The sequence below is a fragment of the Notechis scutatus genome, chromosome 5 (genome assembly GCF_049901735.1).
Source record: "Notechis scutatus isolate UNSWTSFEM ecotype Mainland chromosome 5, rNotScu1.2, whole genome shotgun sequence".
Taxonomy (NCBI): domain Eukaryota; kingdom Metazoa; phylum Chordata; class Lepidosauria; order Squamata; family Elapidae; genus Notechis; species Notechis scutatus.
This window is the reverse complement of record NC_142013.1, coordinates 4,288,599-4,316,244: the sequence shown is the minus strand read 5'-3', so window position 1 is coordinate 4,316,244 and position 27,646 is coordinate 4,288,599. Positions and strand designations below refer to the sequence as shown.

Genomic DNA, 27,646 nt, shown 5'->3' with positions numbered 1-27,646 from the left:
GAACAATAGAAGAGCTCAGAAACACGAGTTTGCAATTTATCCAATCGGTGTAAATTATCCTGTTGGGTTTAATATGAATGCAAGCGGATGGAAGAGATGCCATGTCCTATTTCCGTAATTGTTGGTTCCTATTATCCTTTATGCTGATCAGATGCAAAAACACAATTTGTAACTAGAAAAATATCCATGTGCAAAGGTAGAACTGGACCAGAGGTGGTATTCAGCAGGTTCTGAGCAGTTCTGGAGAACCGGTAGCGGAAATTTTGAGTAGTTCAAAGAACCAGCAAATACCACCTTGGACTGGAGATTTTACAGTATCCTTTCCCTGTCACACCCACCAAACCATGCCCACAGAACCGGTAGTAAAAATGTTTGAATCCCACCACTGAACTGGACCACAGAAAAGTAATACCTCGACTTACAACCAACGGTTCCCTTAAGGACTGAAGTTATAACAGAACTAGAAAAAGTAGATAACAACTGGCAGTTGTGGTCAAGGGGTTGATACCCACTATAGGGGTTTCGTAGGAGGTTGCAAAGCCGGAGGACTAGAAACGTGATTTCTTCAAGCCAAAAAGCAAGAACAAATATGTTTTTAATTTAGATTTCAGTTTAGCCAGGAATTGATTATATAATCATTCAGCTAAAATCTTACGGTATCTCTGAACACCTGCATAACTGGATAGAAGCATTCCTGTCAAACAGACAACAAATGGTCAAAATTGGGAGTGTCCTATCAAATTCTGTACCTGTCAACAGTGGTGTCCCCCAAGGCAGTGTTCTGGGACCAACTCTCTTCATACTCTACATAAATGACCTCTGTGATCATATTAAGAGCAACTGTGTTCTTTTTGCTGATGATGTAAAACTATTCAAAACCACCAATAATATTGCTTCCCTTCAAAAAGACCTCGACTATGTGTCAGAATGGTCAAACAAATGGCAACTTCAAATCTCAACAAATAAATGGTCTGTCTTACATATTGGCAAAAAAAATAATCAGAAAATAAAATACAAGCCGAATAGTCAAGACCCTGTTGATGACCCAAACTTTGTCAAGGACCTTGGAGTACTCATCTCAAATGATCTAAGTGCTAGAGCCCACTATGACTACATAGCCAAAAAGGCATTAAGAGTTGTAAACCTAATCCTGTGTAGCTTTTTCTCTGGTAATATCACTCTACTAACTAGAGCATACAAAACATTTGCTAGACCAATACTCAAATACAGCTCATCAGTCTGGAACCCACATTACATATCTGATATTAACACAATTGAGAAAGTCCAGAAATATTTCACAAGAAGAGTTCTCCACTCCTCTACTTGTTGCAGAAGACCTTATGTCACCAGACTCGAAATTCTAGACCTAGAAAACCTAGAACTACGCTGCCTTCGGTCCGATCTAAGTATTGTGTATAAAATCATACATTGCAATGTCCTACCTGTCAATGAATACTTCAGCTTCAACCATAACAACACAAGAGCACACAATAGATACAAACTCAAGGTTAATCGCACCAATCTTGATTGCAGGAAATACGACTTCAGCAACAGAGTGGTCAATGTCTGGAATACTCTACCTGACTCTGTGGGTTTTTTTCCCCAAACCCCAAAAACTTTAACCTTAGACTGTCTTCTATTGACCTCACACCTTTCCTAAGAGGTTTGTAGGGGGCGTGCATAAGCACACCAACGTGCCTACTGTCCCTGTCCTATTGTTTCTTTTATTTTTCTTATATGTATCCATGTATTCATAACTATGTTTTTACTTATACCTATTATCTTGTAAGCAACTGACAAATAAAATAAATAAATAAATAAATAAATAATAAACAAACAAACAAGCAAACCATGATCTGAAACTTTGAGAACATTTAATAAAAAGATATCAGGCAACAGACAGGTATGTGAGCGAGTTCGGTCTAGTAGTTAAGGCAACAGATTAGAAACTGGGAGATTGGGAGTTCTAGTACTACCTTAAGCATGAAAACCAGCTGGGTGACTTTGGACCAATCTCTCTGGGCTAACCATCAAGAGACAGTGAGTTCTAGTTCTGCCTTAGGCATGAAAACCAGCTGGGTGACTTAGGGCCAATCACCAGGAGACGGTGAGTTCTAGTCCCACCTTAGCCATGAAAGCTGGCTGGGTGACTTTGGGCCAATCACCAGGAGACAGAGAGTTCTAGTCCCACCTTAGGCATGAAAGGTAGCTGGGTGACTTTGGGCCAATCACCAGGAGATGGTGAGTTCTAGTCCCACCTTAGCCATGAAAGCTGGCTGGGTGACTTTGGGCCAATCACCAGGAGACAGAGAGTTCTAGTCCCACCTTAGGCATGAAAGGTAGCTGGGTGACTTTGGGCCAATCACCAGAAGACTGGGAGTTATAGTCCCACCTTAGCCATGAAAGCTGGCTGGGTGACTTTGGGCCAATCACCAGGAGACAGAGAGTTCTAGTCCCACCTTAGGCATGAAAGGTAGCTGGGTGACTTTGGGCCAATCACCAGGAGATGGTGAGTTCTAGTCCCACCTTAGCCATGAAAGCTGGCTGGGTGACTTTGGGCCAATCACCAGGAGACAGAGAGTTCTAGTCCCACCTTAGGCATGAAGGTAGCTGGGTGACTTTGGGCCAATCACCAGGAGATGGTGAGTTCTAGTCCCACCTTAGCCATGAAAGCTGGCTGGGTGACTTTGGGCCAATCACCAGGAGACAGAGAGTTCTAGTCCCACCTTAGGCATGAAAGCCAGCTGGGTGACTTAGGGCCAATCACCAGAAGACTGGGAGTTATAGTCCCATCTTAGAGCCTGAAAAGTCAGCTGGGAGATCTTGGGCTAATCACCAGGAGGTGGTGAGTTCCAATCCCGCCTTAGGCATGAAAGACAGACAGCTGGGTGACTTTGGTCCAATCATCAAGAGACGGGGAGTTCTAGTCCCATCTTAGGTATGCTGGGTGACTTTGGTCCAATCATCAGGAGATTGGGAGTTCTAGTCCCGCCTTAGGCATGAAAGCCAGCTAGGTGAGTTTCGACCAATCACCAGGAGACAGTGAGTTCTAGTCTTGCTTTAGGCATGAAAGACAGCTGGGTAACTTTGAGCCAATCACCAGGAGACAATGAGTTCTAGTTCCATTTTAGGCATAAAAGCCAGCTGGGTGACTTTGGGTCAATTACCAGAAGACGGTGAGTTCTAGCCCCGGCTTAGGCATGAAAGCCCACTGGGCGACTTTGGTCCAATCACCAGGAGACAATGAGTTCTAGTCCTGCCTTAGGCGCGAAAGCCAGCTGGGTGAATTTGGACCAATCACCAGGAGACGGGGAGTTCTAGTCCAGCTTTAGGCCTGAAAGCTGCTAGGTGACTTTGGGACAATCACCAAGAACTAATGAGTTCTGGTCCCGCCTTAGCAATGAAAGCTAGCTGGATGATCCTGGGCTAATCACCAGGAGACGGTGAATTCTAGTCCCGCCTTAGGCATGAAAGACACCTCGATGGGCTCGTCTCTCTCAGTCCCCACCTCACAAGGTTGTTGTTGTGGACAAACCTGGAGGAGGAAAGAGGATTAGATACGTTCACACACACCCCCTTGAGTTATTTATACAAATAATAAAGATGGGATCAAAATCTACTAAATAAAATGAAAATTAATTCAAATTAATGGAATGGGAAAGGCCCTAAGCAGGAACACCGATATTCCATTTACCCACGAAGGGGACAAAATTTCTCAGCAATCTTGACAAGCCAGAACGCAAAGTTACATTAAGCAGAAACAGCCCATTAAGCTGAAGGACTTCAGTATGTACTTATGCCTGTCAGGGCAAATCCTAGCTGAAAACCACAGAAATAGGCCTGGGAAGAGGTTGGCTCTTTAGCTGGTCTTACTCTAATCTCTTCTGCTGTCAATCCCGGTGATACGAAAGTGATAAATGTCTCTGGAGATTCGCCGTCATCCAGGTCATGCTTGTCTCAAAGCATGCTTTTTTTTTTTCAAGAGGCAACTGGACTTGCTGGTTTTCCTTTGAAGACATTTTGCTTCTCTTCCAAGACGCTTCTTCGGCTCTGACTGGATGGCGAAGGATGGAAGGATTTATACACCTTGCAGACAGGGGCTAGTTTTTGGCCTGCAGAAGCCTTCCTCAAGCCTTGAGGCCGAAAAAAGGCCTCAAACCGGCTGAAAATCAGCTGTGTGGCATGCGCAGTGCGGTAATTTTGCCTGCAGCTCACGTGCCGGCACAAATGGCTCTGCATGCCACCCCTGGCACGCGTGCCATAGGTTTGCCGTCACGGCTCTATGCCATTTCAGACAACTGGCTGTCCAATCTCTTCTTAAAAAAACCTCCAGTAATGAAGCACCCACAACTTCTGGTGGCAAATCGTTCCACTGGTTAATTGTCTTCACTATTAAGAAGTTTCTCCTTAATTCCAGGTTGTTTCTCTCCTTGGTTAGTTTCCATCCGTTGTTTCTTGTCCCGCCCTCAGGTGCTTTGGAGAATAATTTGAATATTATTATAATGCATGAATAATGCATTAGCACTCTCTCTTTTACATCCTGCACTGCAGGAAAAGGATGGGTTGTGAAGAAACATATTGAGGTGGCAAAAGAGAGAGGGGGAAATAAAAGTCCTTTTCCAAAAGACACGTGAACATTTTGGTTTCGCAGCTCTGTTTTCTAACAGGAAACAGGGCCATTCCCTCTGGGAGCCCTTGATCACTTCGGGAATGAAACCACAGTTAATTGCAGTCAGATTGCCAGGTCCTCCTCCCATCCCTCATCCCCCTCACCTGAGTACCCCCAATTCCCCCCACCCCCAGCTTCATCTACAGCAGTTTCAGGTTTAAAAAACACACACACTTTCTGCTTTGATCTAAAATAGGACAAATCAAGGCAGCTTTGGATGTGAACAAGTTGAGTTTCTCCAACAGACACGGGACTGCATGCCTGCAGATGGGATGCAGGAAAATGTCAGAAGAGGACTTGCAGAATTTATGGGCCAGGGACCAGAAATGGAAAGCATGAAGTTATGTTTCATATATGACCAGGATGATGAGGGGACTGGAGACTAAAATATATGATGAACGGTTGCAGGAACTGGGCCTGGCTAGTCTAGTGAAGAAAAGGACCAGGGGAGACAGGAGAGCAGTCCTCCAATATTTGAGGGGCTGCCACAGAGAGGAGGAAGGGGTCAAGCTATTTTCTAAAGCGCCTGTAGGCCAGACAAGGAATAATGGATGGAAACTGAACAAGGAGAGATTCAACCTGGAAATAAGGAGAAACTTTCTGACAGTGAGAGAACAATCAACCCATAGAACAGAAGTTGCCTTCAGAAATTGTGGGAGCGCCATCACTTGAGACTTTCAAGAAGAGATTGGACTGCCATCTGCCAGAAATGGTGTAGGGTCTCCCTCTTGGGCCGGGGGTTGAACTAGATGACCTACAAGATCCCTTCCAGCTTTGATTATCTGTTATCAGTCTTCCTATTTCGTCCCAAAAGTGCTTAGAATAGAATAGAAAAACATAGTTGGAAGGGACCTTGGAGGTCTGCTAGTCTAACCCCCTGGCTAGGCAGGAAACCTTACACCACTTCAGGCAAATGGTTACCTAACATCTTTCTAAAAACCTTCCAGTGTTGGAGCATTTACAACTTCTGGAGGCAAGTTGTTCCACTGATTAATTGTTCTAACTTTCAGGAAATTTCTCCTTTGTTCTAAGTTGCTTCTCTCCTTGATGAGTTTCCATCCGTTGCTTCTTGTCCTGCCTCTTCAAGTGTTTTGGAGAATGGCTTGACTCCGTCTTCTTTGTGACAGCCCCTGAGATATTGGAAGACTGCTATCATGTCTCCCCTAGTCCTTCTTTAATGAAAACATACCCAGTTCCTGCAACCGTTCTTCATATGTTTTAGCCTCTAGTCCCCTAATCCTCTTTCTTGCTCCTTGTTGCTTTTTGAAGAGGCAATGGGACTTTCTGTTGTGGTTTTTTAATTATTTATTTATTTATTTTATTTTTATTTGTCAGTTGCTTACAAGATAATAATTATAAGTAAAAACATAGTTATGAATACATGGATAAGAAAAATAAATTAAAAATATAAAAATATAAAAGAAACAATAGGACAGGGACGGTAGGCACGTTGGTGCGCTTATGCACGCCCCTTACAAACCTCTTAGGAAAGGGGTGAGGTCAATAGTAGACAGTCTAAGGTTAAAGTTTTTGGGGTTTGGGGAAAAAACCCACAGAGTCAGGTAGAGTATTCCAGACATTGACCACTCTGTTGCTGAAGTCATATTTCCTGCAATCAAGTTTGGTGCGGTTAACCTTGAGTTTGTATCTATCGTTTGCTCTTGTGTTGTTATGGTTGAAGCTGAAGTATTCATTGACTGGTAGGACATTGTAATGTATGATTTTATACACAATACTTAGATCGGACTGAAGGCAGTGTAGTTCTAGATTTCTAGGTCTAGAATTTCGAGTCTGGTGGCATAAGGTATTCTGCAACGAGTAGAGGAGTGGAGAACTCTTCTTGTGAAATATTTTTGGACTTTCTCAACTGTGTTAATATCAGATATGTAATGTGGGTTCCAGACTGATGAGCTGTATTCGAGTATTGGTCTAGCAAATGTTTTGTATGCTCTAGTTATTAGTGTAATATTACCAGAGAAAAGGCTACGTAAGTTTAGGTTAACAACTCTTAACGCCTTTTTGGCTATGTAGTTACAGTGGGCTCTAGCACTTAGGTCATTTGAGATGAGTACTCCAAGGTCCTTGACAGAGTTTGGATCATCAACAAGGTCTTGACTATTCAGCTTCTATTTTATTTTCTGATTTTTTTTTTGCCAATTTTTTTCTCTCTGAAGACGTTTCACTTCTCATCCAAGAAGCTTCTTTAGCTTTGAGTTCCCCAACCGCCAGTCAGAGCTGAAGAAGCTTACAGATTAACAGAGTTGGAAGGGACTTTGTAGGTCATCCAGTCCAACCCGCCCCCCCCTACCCAAGTAGGAGGCCCTACACCAGGGGTCTTCAAACTTGACAGCTTTAAGACTGGGCTTCAATTCCCAGAATTCCTCCTCCAGTCATGTTAGCTCAGGAATTCTGGGAGTTGGAAGGCCACAAGTCTTAAACATGCCAAGTTTGAAGACCATTGCCCTTCACCAGTGGTGGCTAACCTTTTTGGGGTCCTGTGCCAAAAATTATGTCTATGCTTGCACGCTCGCACTCACGTGCCAGCACCCAGAAGTCAACGTGCATGGCCCCATGGCCCCTATGCATGGATGCACAATCCCCACCCACCCACCCCCACGCCCCTACTTGTACTGTGCCTCACAGCTGATTTTTGGCCGTTTTGAGGTCTTTTTCCGCCTCCCAGAGGCTTGAGGAAGGCTTCTGCAGGCTTCTGCAGGCTTTGCTGGCCGAAAACTAACCCCGTTTCGTTACTTCCGGTATTTTCGGAATAACAGGAAGTGACAAAATGGGGCTAGTTTTTGGCCTGCAGACACCTGCAGAAGTCTTCCTCAAACCTTGAGGACAAAAAAGGCCTCAAACCCACTGAAAATCAGCTGTGAGGTGAACGCATGTGCAGTGAGGTAAGTTTGCCTGCAGCTCGCGTGACGGCACAAATGGCTCTGCGTGCCACCCCTGGCACGCGTGCCGTAGGTTCGCCATCACGGCCCTACGCCATTTCAGACAGATGGCAGTGCAGTCTCCTCTTGAAAGCTCCTTGGGTGAGAACCGAAACGTCTTCAAAGAAAAACCAGAAAGTCCAGCTTCCTCTTGAAATAAAGTCCCTTTGGGACAACCAGGACCGGGAGGACGGAGAATTTCCACAGGCGTTCATTCTTCTAATATTTGAGGGTCTACCACAAAGAAGAGGAGGGGTCAACCTATTCGCCAAAATACCTAAAGGCAGAAGAAGAAGCAATAAATGGAAATTAATCAAGGAGAGAGAAGCAACCTAGAATGAAGGAGAAAGTTCCTGACAGTGAGAAAAATTAATCCCTGGAACAGCTTGCCACCAGAAGTTGTGGGTGGTCCTTCACTGGAGGATTTTAAGAAGAGCTTGGGCAACCATTTGCCCAGAATGGTATTATAGGGGTCTCCTGTTTGAGCAGAGGGTTGGACTAGAACAGTGGATGCCAACCAGTGGGCCGGGGACCACTGATGGTCCGCGGGAAAATTTTGGTGGTCCGCAGAGAAATGTCACCCCCAAAGCACCCTGCAATCCAGGCTGTGCAGGAACACAAGGCTGCGCCGCCCACATGGCCCATGGGAACACCAGGCTTGCATCGCTTAAATTGTGAACAACACGAGGTGGGGGGGGGGGGACAAAGGGCGGAGAGGGGGGGAACTTGCCCCACTCACCCCACACGGCTGGCCTGGCCACCAGGCTGCTTCTTTCTGCTTCTTTCTTCTGCTTTTGGCTGCACACAAGGAAAGCAGCAAAGTCTTTCTTTCTCTCCCCCAAACTCCGCCAGAAATGAGTCTTTGTGACCCTGCAAGGCCTCCTGCTCCAAGAGGCTGGCAAAGACTCATTTCTGGTGAAGTTTTGGGGGGAGAAAGAAAGACTTCTGCAGTTTTTGCTGCTTTCCTTGCATGAAGCCAAAAGTCTCTCTCTCTCCACCCCCCTGAGAACGGAGCTGGAGATGATATCCTGCGATCCCAAATAAAGAATGATCGATCGGTAGGAGAATGGGGTGGGGAATTTTCCTGCAGACTTTTTTGGGGATTTTCCCAGGGTCTCTGGTCCACGGGATTTAAAATTATGGGTTTGGTGGTCCCTGAGGTCCAAAAGGTTGGTGACCCCTGGACTAGAAGACCTCAAAGGTCCCTTCCAACTCTGTTATTCCATATTCTGTTCTAAAGGCTGTGGTAAGTTTGATTTCCAAGGCATTTGTGTGGTGCAGCTAGCCTTGAATTAGCAGAGTGGTGACTGGGTACAGATAGTCCTTGAATTATGACCACAATTGAGCCCAAAAGTGCATAACCACATGAGATATTTATTAAGTAAACTTTGCCCAAATTTTTCGGCCATTCAGGCTATGGTTGTTAAGTGAATCACTGCAGTTGTTAAGTTAGTCACACAGTCGTTAAGTGAATCTGGCTTCCCCCTTGACCTGGCTTGTCAGAAGGTCGCTAAAGGGGATCACGTGACCTCCCAGGATCATCATAAATACAAGTCAGTGGCCAAGCATCTGAATTTTGATCGTGTGACCACAAGGTGCTGCAATGGTCGTAAGTGCGAAAATGGTCCTAAGTCACTTTTTGTCAGTGCCGTTGTAACTTTGCACAGTCACTAAATGAACTGGTGTAACTCGAGGACTCCCTATAATATGGCCAAGCCCAGATTGTCGCTATAAACTAGGTTTATTCAGCAGGAAGTCAAGTCACGAAGCCCAATCTTAGGTTGTGTGTTATGACGTTGTCATCCTGACAAGGTTTAAGTGCAACTTTCTTGAAATGTCAACCTGTAGAAGGTACCCAGGAATGATACGTCTCATATTTCTCCCACACTCCAGAGTCTGCCAACCCCCAAGTAATCATGATTAAACTTTAGATATCCCCCGATTCTGACTACTGCGGTTGAACAGGTAACAGATAATCAGAGTTGGAAGAGACTTTGTAGGTCATCTAGTCCAACCCCCCCACCCAAGCGGGAGACCCTACACCATTTCTGACAGATGGGAGTCCAATCTCTTCTTGAAAGTCTCAAGTGATGAAGCTCCCACAACTTCTGAGGGCAATTTCTGTTCCATTGGTTGATTGTTCTCCCTGTCAGAAAATTTCTCCTTATTTCCAGGTTGAATCTCTCCTTGATCAATTTCCATTCATTATTCCTTGTCTGACCTTTGGGTGCTTTAGAGAATAGCTTGACCCTTTCCTCCTCTCTGTGGCAGCCCCTCAAATATTGGAAGGCTGCTCTCCTGTCTCCCCTGGTCCTTCTCTTCCCTAGACTAGCCAGGCCCAGTTCCTGCAACCGTTCATTGTATGTTTTAGCCTCCAGTCCCCTCATCAACCTGGTTGCTCTTCCATGCACTTTTTCTAGAGTCTCAACATCTTTTTTATAGTATGGTGATCAAAACTGGATGTAGGACTCTAGGTGTGGTCTTACTAAGCCTTTATAGAGTGGTATTAGTACCTCCCTTGATCTCGATTGTATCCCTCTGTTAATATAATTTAGGATTGCATTATTTTTTTTGGCGGCTGCTGCACACGGCTGGCTCCTATTTAGCTGGTTGTCCACTAAGACTCCAAGATCCCTCTCCCAGTTCCTGCTATTGAGCCTGGTTTCACCCAGTCTATAGGTCTCCTTTTGGTTTCAAGTCTGAGATTTGATCAGGGGTGGGATTCAAATTTTTAAACAACCGGTTTCGGTAGACGTGGCTAGGTGGGCGTGGCTAAGTGTGGGCACGGCTAAGTGGGCATGGCTAGATGGGTATGGCCATGTGACTGGGTGGGCATGGCTTCTTCTTTTTTTTTTTTGGAGCAAACCCCCCCCCATTTTTTTTGGCCTCCTGGGCCTCAGGGAAGCCTCCTGGGGGGGCGTTTTTGCTCCCAGAAGGCTGTGCGCCCTCCTGCACTCCATTTTGGGGCCTTCTGGGCCTCAGGGCTCCTGGGGGGGCATTTTTGCATAGCAGCCCCTACCCCCCTGTGCCCTTTTTGCCTTCTGGGCCTCAGGGAAGATTCCTGGACGAAGCAACAAGGAGGAATCTAGTACAGCTGATCCTTAAGGAGTGACTGGGCTGGGGAGAACACAGCCAACGATGTCAGGCAGCGATGTCAGGTGCAGAGGGGCAGGGCAGGGCCATCCAGGGGCACGATTTGCCTGTTCTCCAAACTGTGCCGAATCATAACAACCGGTTCTATAGAACCGGTCCAAACCGGTCGAATCACACCCCCCTGGATTTGATCCTGGATGAGAGTGCCGATCTGGTGGGTGTTTCTGGGAGATATGAAAGTGGACGAAGCGCCTCACTCTAAAATGTATTTATTATCGATTTGGCTTTGTGGCTTTGAAGGTGGCAATCACCTCCTGGAACTGGACCCAGAAGCCAATCAGCTACCCAATCAGGGAGGGAGGGGTATATGGACAGAAAAAAAAGGAAAGAAGGAAGGAAAATAATGGAGGGATATATGGACAGAAGGAGAAGGAAGGAAGGAAGGAAGGAAGGAAGGAAGGAAGGAAGGAAGGAAGGAAGGAAGGAAGGAAGGAAGGAAGGAAGGAAGGAAGGAGGAATGGAAGGAAGGATAAATAATGGAGGGATATATAAGAAAGGAAGGGAGGAAGGATGAAGAAAGGAAAAGAACAAAGGAATATATGGATAGAAAGAAAGGAAGGAAGGAAAATAATGGAGGGATATATGGACAGAAGGACAGAAGGAAGGAAGGAAGGAAGGAAAAAGAAGGAGGAATGGAAGGAAGGATAAATAATGGAGGGATATATAAGAAAGGAAGGCAGGAAGGATGAAGGAAGGAAGGAAAAGAACAAAGGAATATATGGATAGAAAGAAAGGAAGGAAGGAAAATAATGGAGGGATATATGGACAGAAGGAGGAAGGAAGGAAGGAAGGAAGGAAAGAAGGAAGGAAGGAAGGAAGGAGGAATGGAAGGAAGGATAAATAACGGAGGGATATATAAGAAAGGAAGGCAGGAAGGATGAAGGAAGGAAGGAAAAGAACAAAGGAATATATGGATAGAAAGGAAGGAAGGAAGGAAAATAATGGAGGGATATATGGGCAGAAAGGAAGGATGGGTAAAAGGCAGGCAGGCAGTTAAAGAACAAAGGGATATATGGCCACAAAGGAAGGAAGGAAAATAATGGACGGATATATATGGACAGAAGGAGAGGAAGGAAGGGAGGAAACAAAAAAGGATATATGGTCAAAAAGGAAAATAATGGAGGGATATATAAGAAGGGGAGGAAGGAAGGAAGAAAAGAAAAGGACACAGAGAGATATAGACAGGAGAGGGAGGGAGGAACCACCTTCTCCTCCTCCTCTTCCTCTCCACAACCCCAGTCTCTTCCAGCACTGATGGTGTTACCTAGTTGGGTCATGAAACGTCTGCAAGAAAACCACCCAGCTCAGTCAGCACCAAGGACCCCCTCATTCTGACAAGACACAAAGGAAGCATTACCAGTGAGATTATCCATGGAATCTTTGCGCTGTCCAACTTTTTTTTAAAAAAGGATTATTTTTAATAAATGAAAGGAGCCCAATAGCTGGTCAGCTGCCCAGCAAATCAGCAGCTATTAGCATCATATTTATTGGCTATAAAGCGTTGAAGCCCCACAAAAGATTTCACCCAAAGAGAAGAGAATGTCCTTGATCAGACAGCAAACCAGAACTCGGTCCGTAACATCAACCATATTGCGAGTGCGCCCACCGCATGCTCTCCAAAGTCCAGGGATTTCTCTGACCCCCCTCCACTCCCAAAAGTAGCGATACCATCTGCCTCTTTCATGGGGGGAAAAAAATCACCAGATACAAAGAGACAAAAGGAGGGGAAGAATTTTCCAGCAAAAAATCAGATGTGGGCAAGAATTAAAAAAAAAAAAAGACGCAAACAGAACATTTTAAGGATTGGTCCTTTCCATTTGGTCTTTCCAAGCAATGCTGCCAGTTTAAGAAAAACAAAAGGAGCCAAATGGAGACAAAGAGAAACAAATTTAGAAGAGAAACCATTCCAGGATGGAAGAAGTCCGACAAAATCCCCTTTTTGGGGGGCAACCGAACATCAGGGTGTCCACTGCATTAGTGCAGAAAAGCAAATATTTTCCTGCAGCAGGTCCATGCATTTATTTATTTTTTTGGAAAAGGTGTTCTCTATTTCCCCCCAACATGTTCTGTGGGTGTGGCTTGGTGGGTGTGGCTTGGTGGCCACAGGCAGTCTGAGATCCCAAATGGCGAAGCTGGGTGGCCATGATTAAACCCAAGATTCTTCATCTCCGTGAAGGAGATTTCTCACGACGACGGTGCCTTCTTGACTAAGTCCTTGCTTTCAAAGACTTTCACATGAGCCGGCTTTGTGGTCGTCGACGAGCAATCGTTCGAAAAGATCATTGAAGGATACAATCTCTCTGTTGGCCAAAGATTAGGACTGGCATGTCTGAATTCAACCCAGATTTTCTTGCGAGGAAGATGGTTTGTTTCATCCTTCTTTTGAGGGTCCCGTGGCTGGGGGGGGGGGGGGGAAAGGTGGCACCGATGTCTCCCTTTGTCACACCGGGAAGCAGCGGAGAGGCCGGGAACGCGGCTTCATTTGCACACGTACCTCTCGACAGTCCGCTGGCACTTCTTGCAGGTAACGTAGCAACACCAGTGATACTTGCAGTGGCATCGCTCCACTACCTGGTCCATGTAGGGATTGTAGCCACGGCCGCAGCACATCAGGTCGCAGCTGTCGCTGCCGTTGGATGTTTTGTTACACTGCCTGGAAAAAAAGAAGAAAGGACAGCCAGTCAGTGGTGGGATTCAAAATTGTTTTTTTTTTACTAGCGGTTCTGTGGGTGTGGCTTGGTGGGCGTGGCATGGCTTGGTGGGTGTGGCTTGGTGCGCATGGCAGGGGAAGGATATACTGCAAAATCCCCCTTCCCTCCCCACCCCACTAATGTCCTGACCCACGCCCTTTTCCGACAAATCAAACACAATCCAAAAGGAACAAAAACCTTTTACAAAATAATTAACTGTGATAAGCACAAGCCTTGCCAAAAGATAACAGACAAGAAATAATTTGCAAGACAAAAATATTCAAATATAAACTCAGGATACTGGAATGTCCATGAGGCTGAGTTTCAAAACATCTTTGCTTCCTGCAAAGAAGGTTAGCTTCACAGCTGGCTCTTATCTTCTTGAAGGAGGGGCCATTACCTTGCAGCCTTACTCCCAAGTCGCCCGTGCTGTTGCAACTGCTCTTTCCTCTGAGCAATCCTGCGTGCACGCACACTTGGCTCCTCGGGAACCTCCTCATCGCTGCTGCCAGCCCCCACAATCGCTGAAGGCAGCAGTCCACTCCCTAATGGTCCTGGCCCCTCATCTGAGTCCTTGCTCTCCTTAGCCGTCCGCACCTGCTGCTGGCTAACCACAACAACTAACCTGCTTTCCAGCTCCGTTCTCCTGTGCAGGGCAACCAAATAAGACCCAGCCAATCAGCTGGGACTCAGGAGGCAGAGAATAGATGGGGGCGGGGCCAGTCAGAGGGTGGTATTTGCCGGTTCTCCGAACTACTCATAGTTTCCGCTACCGGTTCTCCAGAACTGGTCAGAACCTGTTGAATACCATCTCTGCAGCCAGTGAGTCTTTGTGGCAGCAGGGAGGGGCTGCCCCCAAAGAAGAGGGAGTGGTGGAGGATGGAAGGATTTATACTCCTTGCAGACAGCTGGTCATTTGCATCCTTTTAGAGGTTTGTTGAGGCCATTTGGAGGTTTGACTGTATCCTCAGGGTCACCTGAGCGGTGTTCCTGGAAAAAATTGCAGACTACAGGAACCATTTGCCCCACTCAGGTGACCCCTGAGGACAGAGATAAACTTCCAAGTGGCCTCAACGGCCCTCTAAAAGAATGCAAATGACCAGCTGTCTGCAAGGAGCATCAATCCTTCCCTTCCCCACTATCCTGTCAGAGCTGAAGAAGCTTCTTGGAGGAGAAGGGAAACATCTTCAAAGAAAATCTACAGACAGTGAGAACAATTAACTAGTGGAACAACTTGCCTCCAGAAGAGACTAGACTACCATTTGTCAGAAATGGTGTAGGGTCTCCCACTTGGGTTGGACTAGATGACCTACAAGGTCCCTTCCAACACCGTTAATCTGTAAGGTGTGGGTGCTCCATCACTGGAGGCTTTTAAGAAGAGACTGGACAGCCATTTATCTGAAATGGTATAGGACAGTGATGGTGAACTTTTTTGTTCTGGTGTGCCGAAAGCGCGCGTGCTGGCACTCACAATTCCATGTGCCCCACCACCTTACCTGCACTGCGCATGCATGCGCCTCACAGATGATTTTGGGCCTGTTTGAGGCCGTTTTCACCCTCCCGGAGGTTTGAGGGAAGCCTCTGCGGCCTTGGGAGGCCGAAAAACAGGCCTTCGGGGAAATACCAAAACGGGCCCATTTTTCGGCCTCCCAAGGTTGCAGAGGCTTCCCTCGAGCCCCCGGGAGGGCAAAAAAGGCCTCAAATGGGCCGAAAACCAGCTGGAAGGCGTGCGCATGCGCAGTGCAGGTAAGTTTGGCTGGGGCTTGCGTGCCCCCACAAATGGCTCTGCGTGCCACCTGTAGCATGCATGCCATAGGTTCACTATCACGGGTATAGGGTCTCCAGTCTGAGCAGCGGGTGAGCTAGAACAGGGATCCCCAACCTTTTCGGCCGCGCCGGTTCGCGTCAGCTGGGCGCCGGTTCCGGCGTCAGCTGGGCGCCGCCATCTTTTTTGCGAAAAATCACTTCCGGTGGCGTCACGGAAGTGATTTTTCAATGGCATGCATGGCCGCAGCAGCTCGATGAGCTTTTCGGGTAGAAATGGCTTTCTACCGGAAAAGCTCACCGAAGCGCTAACGCCGCCATCTTTTTGATGAAAAATTGCTTTTTACCAAAAAGATGGCGGTGCCCAGCAACCAGCGGCCGGTAAGGCTTGTTCCGCGGCCGGTGCACGGTCCGCGGACGTGGTTGGGGACCCCTGAGCTAGAAGATCTCCGAGGTCCCCATTCCAATTCTATTATTGTGTGTTCTGCTTTGTGAGTTGACAAGCAGCCCTTTCTTGAAAAGGGGGAAAAGAATCACCTGCACCCAGAGAGTCCTCGAGTTACGACCACAATTGAGCCCAAAGTTTCCCTGGCTGGGCGAGACAGTCGTTAAACGTGAAGCTTGCCCCGTTGGATGATCTTCCGTGACACAATCGTTCAGCCCCATCGCCGCAGTCGTGAAGTGAATCCTTTGGTCGTTAAGCGAATCTGGCTTCCCCTATTGACTTTGCTCGCCAGAAGCCTCCTGGGAAGGTCGCACAATGGGGATCATGTGACCCTGGGATGCTGCAACTGTCATAAGTACATGCCAGTTGCCAAGCGTCTGACTTTTGACCATGGGGAAGCATGCAATGCTCCTAAATATGAAAACTGACCAGAGAATATTTTTTCCCCAGTCCCGTTGCAACTTCAAATGGTCACTAAACGAGTGGTTGTAAGTTGAAGATTAGATGTAATCAGCAGTCACCTCGAAGACTTAATTTGATTTCTCTGTAAGTCAAGTCACCTTTGAGTCAAGCTTGATTCCTGCTGAATTCAGGGCTGTGAAATATTCCAGAACCTTCTAACCGATGCTTTTTCTAATCTAGCCTACAGTTCTGGGTTTCTCCAGGGTTCCCATCCAAGCAATAAAATTTAATCTCATCCTGTTCATAATTTAATCTCATCCTGTTCATTTTCCCAAGTTTAGCCAAGATTAGAGGAAGCATATACATATTTTTCCCTTCTTTTCCCTTCCTTTCCTTTCCTTTCCTTTCCTTTCCTTTCCTTTCCTTTCCTTTCCTTCCTTCCTCTTTTTTTGTTTTGTTTCTCTCTTTCTTCCTTCCTTCCTTCCTTCCTTCCTTCTTTCCTTCCTTCCTTCCTTCCTTCCTTCCTTCCTTCCTTCCTTCCTTCCTTCCTTCCTTCCTTCCTTCCTTCCTTCCTTCCTTCCTCTTTTTTTTTTGTTTTGTTTCTCTCTCTTTTTCTTTCTTTCCTTCCTTTCTTCCTTCCTCTCTTTCCTTCTTTCTTTGTTTCTCTCTCTTCCTTCCTTCCTTCCTTCTTTCTTTCCTTTCCTTTCCTTCCTTTCCTTCTTTCTTCCTTCCTTCCTTCCTTCCTTCCTTCCTTCCTTCCTTCCTTCCTTCCTTCCTTCCTTCCTTCCTTCCCTTCCCTTCCCTTCCCTTCCTTCCTTCCCTTCCCTTCCCTCTCCTTTCTTCTTCCCTTCCCTTCCTCTTTTTTCCTCCTCTTCCTCCTTCCCTTTCCCTTCCTCCCTCCCCTCCACCTCCCCACAAACCTTTGCAGCCCCTGCCCCAAAATGTACAACCTAGGGGCTGCTTTGCATCCTTTGCGGCCCAATCAAGGCCGGTGAGGAGAATTGGGTTGGGGCTGTTCTCACCGCAGACCCCTCCTCATGAAGGGGAGGAAAGGAATCCAGCAAGATTTATGGGAACAAGCCCCCCTCCCTCTCCCCTCCCTGGGGGCCATCGCTCTGGGATTGATGAAGTGCTGAGACCTTGTTCCAGGTCTGCCCCGTGTATTATTCCTGATGCCGCCAGAGGCCCCGGTTTGTTATTCCAGATCTCACTCAGCCCTCCAGGTTCAAGTCCCCTCTCTCCCCTCACCCCCAGGCCCGTCCCCTCCCTCTCTTAACCCCCCCCCCCTTTTTTTTTCTCAGAGCAGGCCTGGGAAGATGAGTAAATATTTAGAAGTCCTTGGAAAGCACCTGCAGGCCTTTGTGGTGTTGGAGGCAATAACTTGGTTCTTAACACCAATAAGACCAAGGAGCTGATAGTGGACTATATAGAAGGAAGAGATCAGAAATCCAGCCCTTGCTTATCAAGGGAGACCGAGGGGAGCAAGTGGCCAGTTTTAAGTTTCTGGGTGTTGCCATAAAAGAGGACCTGGCCTGGGGGGCTCACATTGCAGCCCTGGTCAAAAGGGCCCAGCAGAGATTATATTACCTGAGGCTTCTCAGGAAACAACAACTGAATGAGAAACCGCTGGTGACCTTCTACCGCTGCACCACGGAGAGTCTTTTTTAAAATTACTGCACACCTGTGTCTGCTTTGCCAATTGCACAGGGGCAGATAGGAAAGCACTCCAGAGGGTTAACGTCGTTGCCCAGAGGATCATGGGTTGCCTTCTCCCATCTTTGGAAGAACTTTATAGCTCCTGCTGCCTTAAGAAAGTTCAAAACATTCTCCCGCTGCCTTAAGAAAGTTCAAAATATTCTCAAAGATCCATCTCATCCTGGGAACCCCTTTTTGTTTGAACTATTACCATCTGGCAGATGGTACAGGAGAATAATAAAAACAAGGACAAATAGGCTGCAAAACAGCTTCTATCCCAGGGCAGGAACTCTATTGCATTCTACTGTATAATGCAATATTAACGCAATATTAACGCAATATTTATTGTATAGAATGCAATTGCCCTCTCCCCTCTTTGGAAGAGCTTTAAGAAAGTTCAAAACATTCTCAAAGATCCAACTCATCCTGGGCACCACCACCACCCCCTTTTTTTTGAACTATTACCATCTGGCAGACGGTACAGGGGAATAATAAAAACAAGGACAAATAGGCTGAAAAACAGCCTCTATCCCAGGAGAGCAGCTCTGTTGACTTCTACTGTATAGTGCAGTGTTGGTGCAGTGTTGCAGGTTTTCGGATCAATGTGTGGCGTGTGAAGGATGTGTGTTTGTGTTTATTTTCAAGGTCATGATGTGCACTGAAGATGGTGTTGGATTTCATTGTACGAGGTACAAGGACAATAAACTGAACTAAACTTCTTTAGAAACTCTGCTCCATCCTGAGGCTGCATGCTGTGTGTTTGTCCAGCGAAGGGAGTTGTCTGCACACTGTGAATTTCAGAATGGCCCACCCCACCTGCCCTGCCCTCCGGATGAGGAAAAGACCCCTCCTCCGGCACAATCTCTCTCTCTTTCACACCAATTGGCAAAGATAAGAACAATGGTGAGATTCTACCGGTTTGGCCCGGTTTCAGCGAACTGGTAGTAAAAAATGTTAGCGTTCAGCAGAACCTGTATTTCTTTTTCCCCCTCCCGATGATCAGCTGTTCCAATGATCAGCTGTTCCAACGATCAGCCGTTCCAACGATCAGCCGTTCCAACGACCAACCGTTCCACGTTCCACGACCAGCGTTCCAACAACCAGCGTCCAACGACCAGCCGTTCCACGATCAGCGTTCCAACGATCAGCTTCAACGACCAGCGTCCAATCAGCCGCTTCCAACGATCAGCAGCCAGCGTTCCACGACCAGCCGTTCCACGATCAGCGTTCCAGCGATCAGCCGTTCCAACGACCAGCTGTTCCAGCGATCCAGCCGTTCCACGATCGATCGACCAACCGCCAGCGTTCCAACGACCAGCCGTTCCAACAACCAGCGTTCAACGACCAGCCGTTCCAACGACCAGCCGTTCCAACGATCAGCCGTTCCAACGACCAGCCGTTCCAACGACCAGCCGTTCCAACGACCAGCCGTTCCAACGATCAGCTGTTCCAATGATCAGCTGTGCCGGGATTCCCTTCGCTGTCTTACTGCTTCGCCTGGGAGGCTTCCCTGAGACAAGGAAACTCAAAGCGGGGGAAGCCAGAGTCACCTCACTACCGTGTGGCTAACTTAACCCCTGCAGCGATTCCCTTAACAACCGTAGGAAGAAAGGTTGTAAAGTGGGACAAAAACTCACTCAACAACTGTCTCACGTAGCAACCACAATCTGAGGTTCAATTGTGGGCGTAAGTCGAGAACTACCTGTCATAATTTTTGAAAAACAGTTACCTTTATTCCATTTCGAACGCTGAATGTTAGATCCAGGGTGGTTCTCTTTAAAATATTGAGACCACAATTTCTTGGGCAGTCCCTCAAATATCCAATATTTGAGGGGCTGCCCCAGAGAGGACGGGGTCAAGCTATTTTGTAAAGCGCCTGTAGGCCAGAAAAGGAATAATGGATGGAAACTGATCAAGGAGAGAGATTCAACCTGGAAATAAGGAGAAACTTTCTGACAGTGAGAACAATCAACCCATGGGACAGAAGTTGCCTTCAGAGGTTGTGGGAGCTTCATCCCTGGAGGCTTTCAAGAAGAGACTGGACTGCCAACTGTCAGAAATGTTGTAGGGTCTCCCACTTGGGCGGTGGGCTGGACTAGATGACCTACAAGGTGCCTTCCAAGTCTGACTATCTGTTATCTATTAAAAGATATGAGATCTTGCAGTAATTATTACGTATATAATTATAATTAAAATGACAGGTCACCGTTAAAGGGAATTGAACAACACGGAAAAAAACGAGGAGGTGGTTCAATTAAATCTGCCTTTAATCATTAATCACTACCTTGATAATGTTTACCAAGTTTGTTTGATGCTCCATTTTTTGCCTCCCTAGGAAGCTTCCCCGAGGCCCAAGAGGCAAAACAACAACAACAAAAAACCAGAACAAGGGTGTGTGTGTGTACTGCACACACAAAGACATGCCCACCCAGTCACATTCCCATGCCCACCTAGCCACGCCCACCTAGCCACGCCCACAGAAGCGGTAGTAAAATATATTTGCATCCCACCCTTGGATGAGGAGAAACGAGAGACGAAGCCGGAAGGGACCTGGGAGGTCTTCTAGTCCAACCCCTTGCCACGACTCTCTCTAACAAGCGAAGTCAACCGGGAAGCCCGATTCCCTTAACAACTGTGTTCCTAGCTTCCCATCTGCAGGGATCCACTCCACAATGGCAGCAGGAGAAGTCGTACAACGGGGCAAAAGTCATTTCACAGGGGACTCGCTGAGCCGCCAGAGGTTTCGGGCTCAACGACGGTCGTTAAGTTGAGGTCCCCCCCCTGTATTTATGAGGAAGGTTCACGTAACCAATGGGGAATCGAAAGGAAAAAAAAAATTAAAAAACAGTGTGAGGAAAGAGAAAGTAAAGTTAAGAAGTGTGTAAGTGACTTCGGACCTTCTTTTCAACAGGTTTTTTATTTTATCCTAAATATTTTGCCAGTCCCTTCAGCCCCTCGCGGAATCGTTCCATCTTTCTTAATCTTCAAGCTATAAATTGTCCGTTTATTTTTTTACTTCTTTTAGCAAAAAGTCCATAGGTGGTTTTCAGTCTACCCCCCGCCCGCCCCACAAAATAATAATAATTATAAATGTTGTTTGTTCTCTGACAGGTCAGTTCTGCCATTTCTGCAAAATCTGGACGTGTTTCCAATTAATTTTTCTCTCCCTCTAGAATTACAAGTTTATTTTGCAAATGTCAGGAGCCGGAAGTGAATTCAGAAAGAAATGGGAGAAATGGCTAGAATTTACCACCATCGCTATTGCTCTCCAGCAGTACCAGAACAGGGTCCTTTCCTTTCCTTTCCTTTCCTTTCCTTTCCTTTCCTTTCCTTTCCTTTCCTTTCCTTTCCTTTCCTTTCCTTCCTTCCATCTCTTTCCTTTCCTTTCCTTTCCTTCCTTCCCTTCCCTTCCTTCCTTTCCTTTCCTTTCCTTTCCATCTCTTTCCTTTCCATCCCTTTCCTTCCTTTCCTTTCCTTCCTCCTTTCCTTCCATTCCTTTTCCTTTCCTCCCTTTCCTTCCCTTCCCTTCCCTTCCTCCCTTCCTTTCCTTTCCTTTCCTTCTCCTTTCCTTTCCTTCCTTTCCTTCCCTTCCCTTCCTTCCTCCTTTCCTTTCCTTTCCTTTCCTTTCCTTTCCTTTCCTTTCCTTCCTTTCCTTTCCTTCTTTCCTTTCCTTCCTCCTTTCCTTTCCCTTTCCTTTCCTTTCCTTCCTTCTCCTTTCCTTCCTTTCCCTTTCCTTTCCTTTCCTTTCCTTTCCTTTCCTTTCCTTCCTTCCTTTCCTTCCCTTTCCTTTCCTTTCCTTCCTTTCCTTCCCTTTCCTTCCTTCCTTTCCTCCTTCCCTTTCCTTTCCTTTCCTTCCTTTCCTTTCCTTTCCTTCCTTCCTTTTTCCTTTCCTTCCTCCTTTCCTTTCCTTTCCTTTCCTTTCCTTTCCTTTCCTTTCCTTTCCTTCTCTTTCCTTCCCTTCCCTTCCTCCTTTCCTTTCCTTTCTTTTCCTTTCTTTTCCTTTCCTTTGAAAATATTTTGACTCAACTCAAAAGCTTTGAGCAAGTTTGAATTTCTCCCATCAGCAACAAAGGACTTCAAAAGCGAACAGATTCTATTGGTTTTATTGTTTTGGAGTCAATAAAAGAAATTGAGAAAAAGGGAGGGAGGGAGGGAGGGAGGCATGAAGGAAGGAGGCAGAGAGAGGGAAGAGGGAGGGAAAGGGAAGAGAAGAAGGAGGGAGGGAGGAAGCAATAGAAGGGAAGGAAAGGGGAAGGGAGGGAGGAAAGAAGGAAGGAAGCGATAGGAGGGAAGGAAAGGGGAAGGGAGAAAAAGAGAGAAGGAAGGAAGGAGGGAGGGAGGGAGTAAGCAGTAGGACGGAAGGAAAGGGAAAGGGAAGGAAGGAAGGAAGGAAGGAAGCAAGCAATAGGAGGGAAGGAAAGGGGAAGGGAGGAGAAGAGAGAAGGAAGGAAGGAAGAAAAGGGGAAGCGAGGGAGGAAGGAAGAAAACAATAGGAAGGAAGGAAAGGGGAAGGGAGGAAAGAGAGAGGAAGGAAGGAAGGGGAGGGAGGAGAAGCAGTAGGATGGAAGGAAGGGGAAGAGGAGGAAGGAAGAAAACAATAGGAGGGAAGGAAAGGGAAGGAGGAAAGAGAGAAGGAAGGAAGGAGGAGGGAGGAGGGAGGAGTAAGCAGTAGGACGGAAGGAAAGGGGAAGGAGGGAGGAAGGAAGGAAGGAAGGAAGGAAGCAATAGGAGGGAAGGAAAGGGGAAGGGAGAGAAGAGGAGGAAGGAAGGAAGGAAGGAAGGAAGGAAGGAAGCAAGGAAGGAAGGAAGGAAGGAAAGGGGAAGGAAGGAAGGAAGGAAGGAAGGAAGGAAGGAGGAGAGAAGGAAGGAAGAGAAGGAGGGAGGGAAGGAAGGAAGGAAGGAAGGAAGGAAGGAAGGAAGGAAGGAAGGAAGGAAGGGAAAGGGAGGAGGAGGAAGGAAGGAAACAATAGGAAGGAAGGAAAGGGGATGGGAGGGAAAGAGAGAAGGAAGGAAGAGAGGCAGGAGGGAGTGGAAGGGAGAAGGAAGGAAGGAAGGAAGGAAGGAAGGGAGGGAGGGAGGGAGGGAGGGAGGGAGGGAGGAAGGAAGGAAGGAAGGAAGGAAGGAAGGAAGGAAATCTATAATTATTTTTTATTTATTTTGATTTGCCAATCGCTTACAAGATAATAGGTATAAGTATATACATAGTTATGAACACATGAGATGGATACTTATAAGAAAAATAAAAGAAACAATAGGACAGGGACGGTGGGCACGTTGGGGTGCTTATGCACGCCCCCCCCTACAGGCCTCTTAGGAAAGGGGTGAGGTCAATATCTATCTATCTTTTAGAAACTGCTCATCTCCCTCAAACAGGGACCTCTGGGGAGTGCACAAATAAACCATGAGGTGACTTGAGATCATCCATTTCAGCCCACTGCATAGTGTAGGCACCCCAAAGATTCGAGAGAAAGAGACAGGGCGCGACGGGGAGGTGGGGAGATGGGGGAGACCGAGAGAAAACAGAGAGATGATGGATGATTGACAGAGAGATAGAGAAACAGACAGACAGACAGACAGATATAGATGACACACACAGAGAGAGAGAGAGAGAGAAAGATCAAGACAGAGAGAAAGAGAGAAAGAACTGGTTGTCAACCTTTTCCTGAAAGAAATCCAATGAAGAAAAATTAACCTCCTTATGGGATAATTGACTCTTATCACTTGTTCATATCTCATTTAAAGATTAAAACCCCTAAGAAGCCTCCGTGGGGCGTGACAGAATCCATCAGCTGAACCTTTCTCTCCCTTGGCTGCCTGGGGGATATCAAACCAGCCATGGGAGCAGACAGATAAGATGCCTCATCTCAGTAAATAAGCAGAAATTTGGGGGGCCTCCTTTTCCAAAAATTGTATTGTTTTGACTTTTGAGGCTTTCATCTTTTCTTTTCTTTTATTATTTTATTGTTTTGTTTATTTTACATTTTAATTTATTATGTATTATTGGAAGCTTTTATATTTTATCTTATTTTATTCGAGGGCAAATAGCTATAGAAAGACGGTACAATTGGCAGAGCAAGGAAAATAAATGGTTTTTTATTAAAAGAAAATATTGGTGGGCTAGATGGCTGGATGGGAGTCTCTAAAATGGAAACTAAAACCAACTTTCGCCTGGGGTGAACCAATTCTGATTACTGACAATCGTGCATCTAAACTTTCACTACCCAATTCTTGCCAAGTTTTATTTTTGACTCCCAATGTAGTTTTTTCATTAGGTTTTCTATATTTCCAGATGCTTAAAACCAGGAGGCAGGTCAAAAATCAGCTACAGAAGGTAATCCTTAATTCAAATGATCCCGGAATCATCTCAATCATCCTTCTAAGAACATAGAATAAAACATGGATTAACAGAATTGGAAAGGACCTTGGAGGTCATCTAGTCCAACCCGTTGCTCAAGCAGGAGGCCCTATACCCGCGATGGCGAACCTATGGCACGTGAGCCCCAGGCCAACTTACCTCACTGTGCATGTGCACACCTCCCAGTTGATTTTCAGGCCTTTTTCGGCCTCGCATAAGCTTGAGGGAAGCCTCTGCAGGCTTTGCAGGCCGAAAAATTGGCCCGTTTCATCACTTCCTGTATTTCCGGAAATACCAGAAGTGATGAAAACGGGACCCATTTTTAGGCTTGCAAAGCCTGCAGAGGCTTCTCTCAAGCCTCTGGCAGGCCAAAAAAGGCCTTAAACGGGCCAAAAATCAGCTGGGAGGAGCAGTGCAGCTAAGGGGGTGGCGGAGGGGAATTGCGCACGCATGCCTTCTGGGTGCTGGCACGCAAACATGCGAGTGCGCAAGTGCGCATGCAATTTTTGGCACAGGAGCCCAAAAAGGTTAGCCACCACTGCCCTATACCATTTCAGACAAATCGTTGTCCAATCTCTTCTTTAAAAACCTCCAGTGTTGGAGCACCCACAACTTCTGGTGGCGAGTAGTTCCACTGGTTAATTCTCCTCACTGTTAGGAAGTTTCTTCTAAATTCTAGGTTGCTTCTCTCCTTGGTTAGTTTGCACCCATTGCTTCTTGTCCTGCATTTTGGTGCTGGCCAAACCCACAAATATAAACTTTTCTGCGCTTAACAAGATTGCAACTTTTACCTTTCCTTCTCCCGTTTATTTTTTTCATTTTTTTCTCCAATCTCCCTTCCTCTCAATTCCTCTTTTTAGATCATTTTTGCAAACCCTGGTCTGGAAAAATAAAATAGCTCTCCGTCCTGTTGCATATCAAACTAAATGGATTAAACAGAGACCTTGCTTTTTTTTCCAGCATCGATCCATCCACAGGCTGTTTATTCCCTTTCGGAATAAGCCACAAATTATGCAGAGCGCCAAAGAAGAAGGAGACCTGGGAAGTCCAAGAAAAAGGCTCCAGACTTACGACAATTCATTCAGTGACTGTTCAGAATTACAACGGCACTGGGGAAAAAAAGTGACTTATGATCATTTTTCACAGTTACGACCTTTCCAGCATCCTTGTGGTCACATCATCCTAGCTAGAGGCAGATATTTCTCTCTCTGGGCAGAATGAAAATATATCTGTGATGACCCAAAGGGGCGTGGCACAAAGGCATCACAGTCAGATACTCGATAAGAGTCCCTTTATTATCTCCAACTTTGCCCCCAATGTCCAGGTTACCTTCTGGGCTGGAGAAAAACTCCCAGAAACAGCCTTTGGTTGCAGAGAACCAAGTCCAAAACAGGGTAAACACAAACTGTAACTTAAAGTCCAAACAAAGCAAACTGAAGTAATTAGCGTAGCAAGGTCAGCAGCAAGAATTTCAGACTTGAAAGCACGGCAAAACTTACACAGTTGGGAAGATGACAAGAACACAGATAAGCCACAACAACATAAGATAAAGTCACATTTGCTCCCAGCAGCCTGCCGTACTCAGCCTGCCTTTCTTATCAACTGTCTTCCCAGCTGCAGCTAATGAAGGGAATCAGGGCCCTTTCCTCCCCCTTAAGCCACGCAACCCACGTTGCTCTCTTCTCCGTTCCTCCCTCCGTGCCCTAGGATGAAGAGGAGATGGGCCTGGGTTTTCCTCCAAATTCCCTCTCCCTTGTTCTATCTCTTCCCTGTTCTGCCCAGCCGGACTTTGTCCTTCCCCAGTTTCCTCCACAGCCAATGGAGCCACACTCCCATTCCCTGTCAGCTGTTTGGCTTCCTCCTCGGATTCAAACTCCGACAAGTGCAGGACACTATCTGCTGAACAAAAGTCTGCATTGGCGACAGGAAGGGCACCCGGCCATTAAAACACTCTGCTAGCTCCATTCAGTTGCCCAAGCCCCACCTTGCAAAGGATTATGGGGTCATTAATAGATGATGATGATGATTTAGTAACCGTTTGGAGTTACGACAGCCCTGAAAAAAAGTGACTTACGACTGTTTCTCCCACTTATGACTGTTGCAACCACCTCGCGGCCACGTGATTAAAATTCAGACGCTCGGCAACTGACTCATATTTACGACGGTTGCAGTGTCCCTGGGCCATACGATCCCATTTTGCGAACTTCCAATAGGGAAGCCGGATTCACTTAACAACCGTGTTCCTAACTGAACAACTGCAATGATTCGCTTAAGAACGGTGGCAGGAAACATCGTAAAATGGGGCAAAACTTACTTAACAACTATCTCGCTGAGCAGCAGAAATTTTGGGCTCAATTGTGGTCGTAAGTCGAGGACTACCTGTATTTAGGAGGAATGTTCATATAACAAAAGGGGAAGCGAAAGAAAAAGAGGAAAAAAACAGCGCCAGAAAAAAGAAAACTAAAGTTAAGACATTTATAAGTGACTTCCGGCCTTCTTTTCAACAGATTTTTGTTACAACTCCTTCCTAAATATTTTGCAAATCCCCTCAGCCTCTCGCTGAATCTCCACCTTTCTTAATCTTCAAGCCACAAATCATCCATTTTTTACTTCTTTTGAGCAAAAAGTCCATATATGGTTTTCAGTCTTTCAAAAAACAACAACTTATAACGTTATTTGTTCTCTGACAGGTCAATTCTGCCATTTCTGCAAAATTTTGATGTTTTTACAAAGTCCATTTGCAAGTGGGATTCACTTAAAAAGCCACGTTACTAATTTAAACAACTGCAGTGACGTCGCAAAATGGGGCACTTAAAAACGGTCTCGCTTTAGCAACAGAAATTTTGGGCTCGGTTCTGGTCGTATGTCAAAGACCACCTATATGAGAAAAGGAAAAGGAAGGAAAAACAGAGCTAAAACTCTCCTTTGCTTATCACTGCCTTATCATCCAATATATCGCTTTTTTGACCTTTAAATTGCAAGCTGGCAGGAATAGCCAACACCCAAGAAGATAGGCTCAAGACCCAGATGGATCTTGACAGACTAGAACACCGGGCCCTATCTAACAAAATGAAATTCAATGTAGAGGAAAGTAAAGTCCTACACTTAGGCAAGAAAAACCAAAAGTACACATACAGACTGGGTGAAACCAGGCTCAATAATTATGACAGGGATCTTGGAGTCTTAGTGGACAATCAGCTAAATAGGAGCCAGCCGTGTGCAGCAGCAGCCAAAAAAGCTAATGCAATCCTAAATTGTATTAACAGAGGGATACAATCAAGATCAAGGGAGGTACTAATACCACTCTATAAAGCCTTAGTAAGACACTAACTAGAGCACTGCATCCAGTTTTGGTCACCACACTACAAAAAAGACATTGAGACTCTAGAAAGAGTGCAGAGAAGAGAAACCAAGATGATTAAGGATTGGAGACTAAAACATACGGTTGCAGGAACTGGGCATGGCTTGTCTAGGGAAGGGAAGGACCAGGGGAGACAGAAGAGCAGTTTTCCAATATTTGAGGGGCTGCCCCAGAGA

The 27,646-nt window shown here is 46.2% G+C and overlaps 1 protein-coding gene across 3 annotated transcripts in view; it reads right to left on the bottom strand.

The window, feature by feature from the left end:
* Nucleotides 1-12,199: 12,199 nt before the first annotated feature.
* WNT11 (Wnt family member 11) overlaps nt 12,200-27,646 on the bottom strand; it is a 69,470-nt gene continuing 54,023 nt past the window's right edge. For all 3 annotated transcript variants that reach the window (XM_087966017.1, XM_087966019.1, XM_087966018.1), the window contains one exon: nt 12,200-13,411. In XM_087966017.1, the coding sequence (XP_087822143.1) occupies nt 13,237-13,411 (175 nt within the window). In that variant the 3' untranslated portion in view covers nt 12,200-13,236. The remainder of the gene's footprint in view (nt 13,412-27,646) is intronic.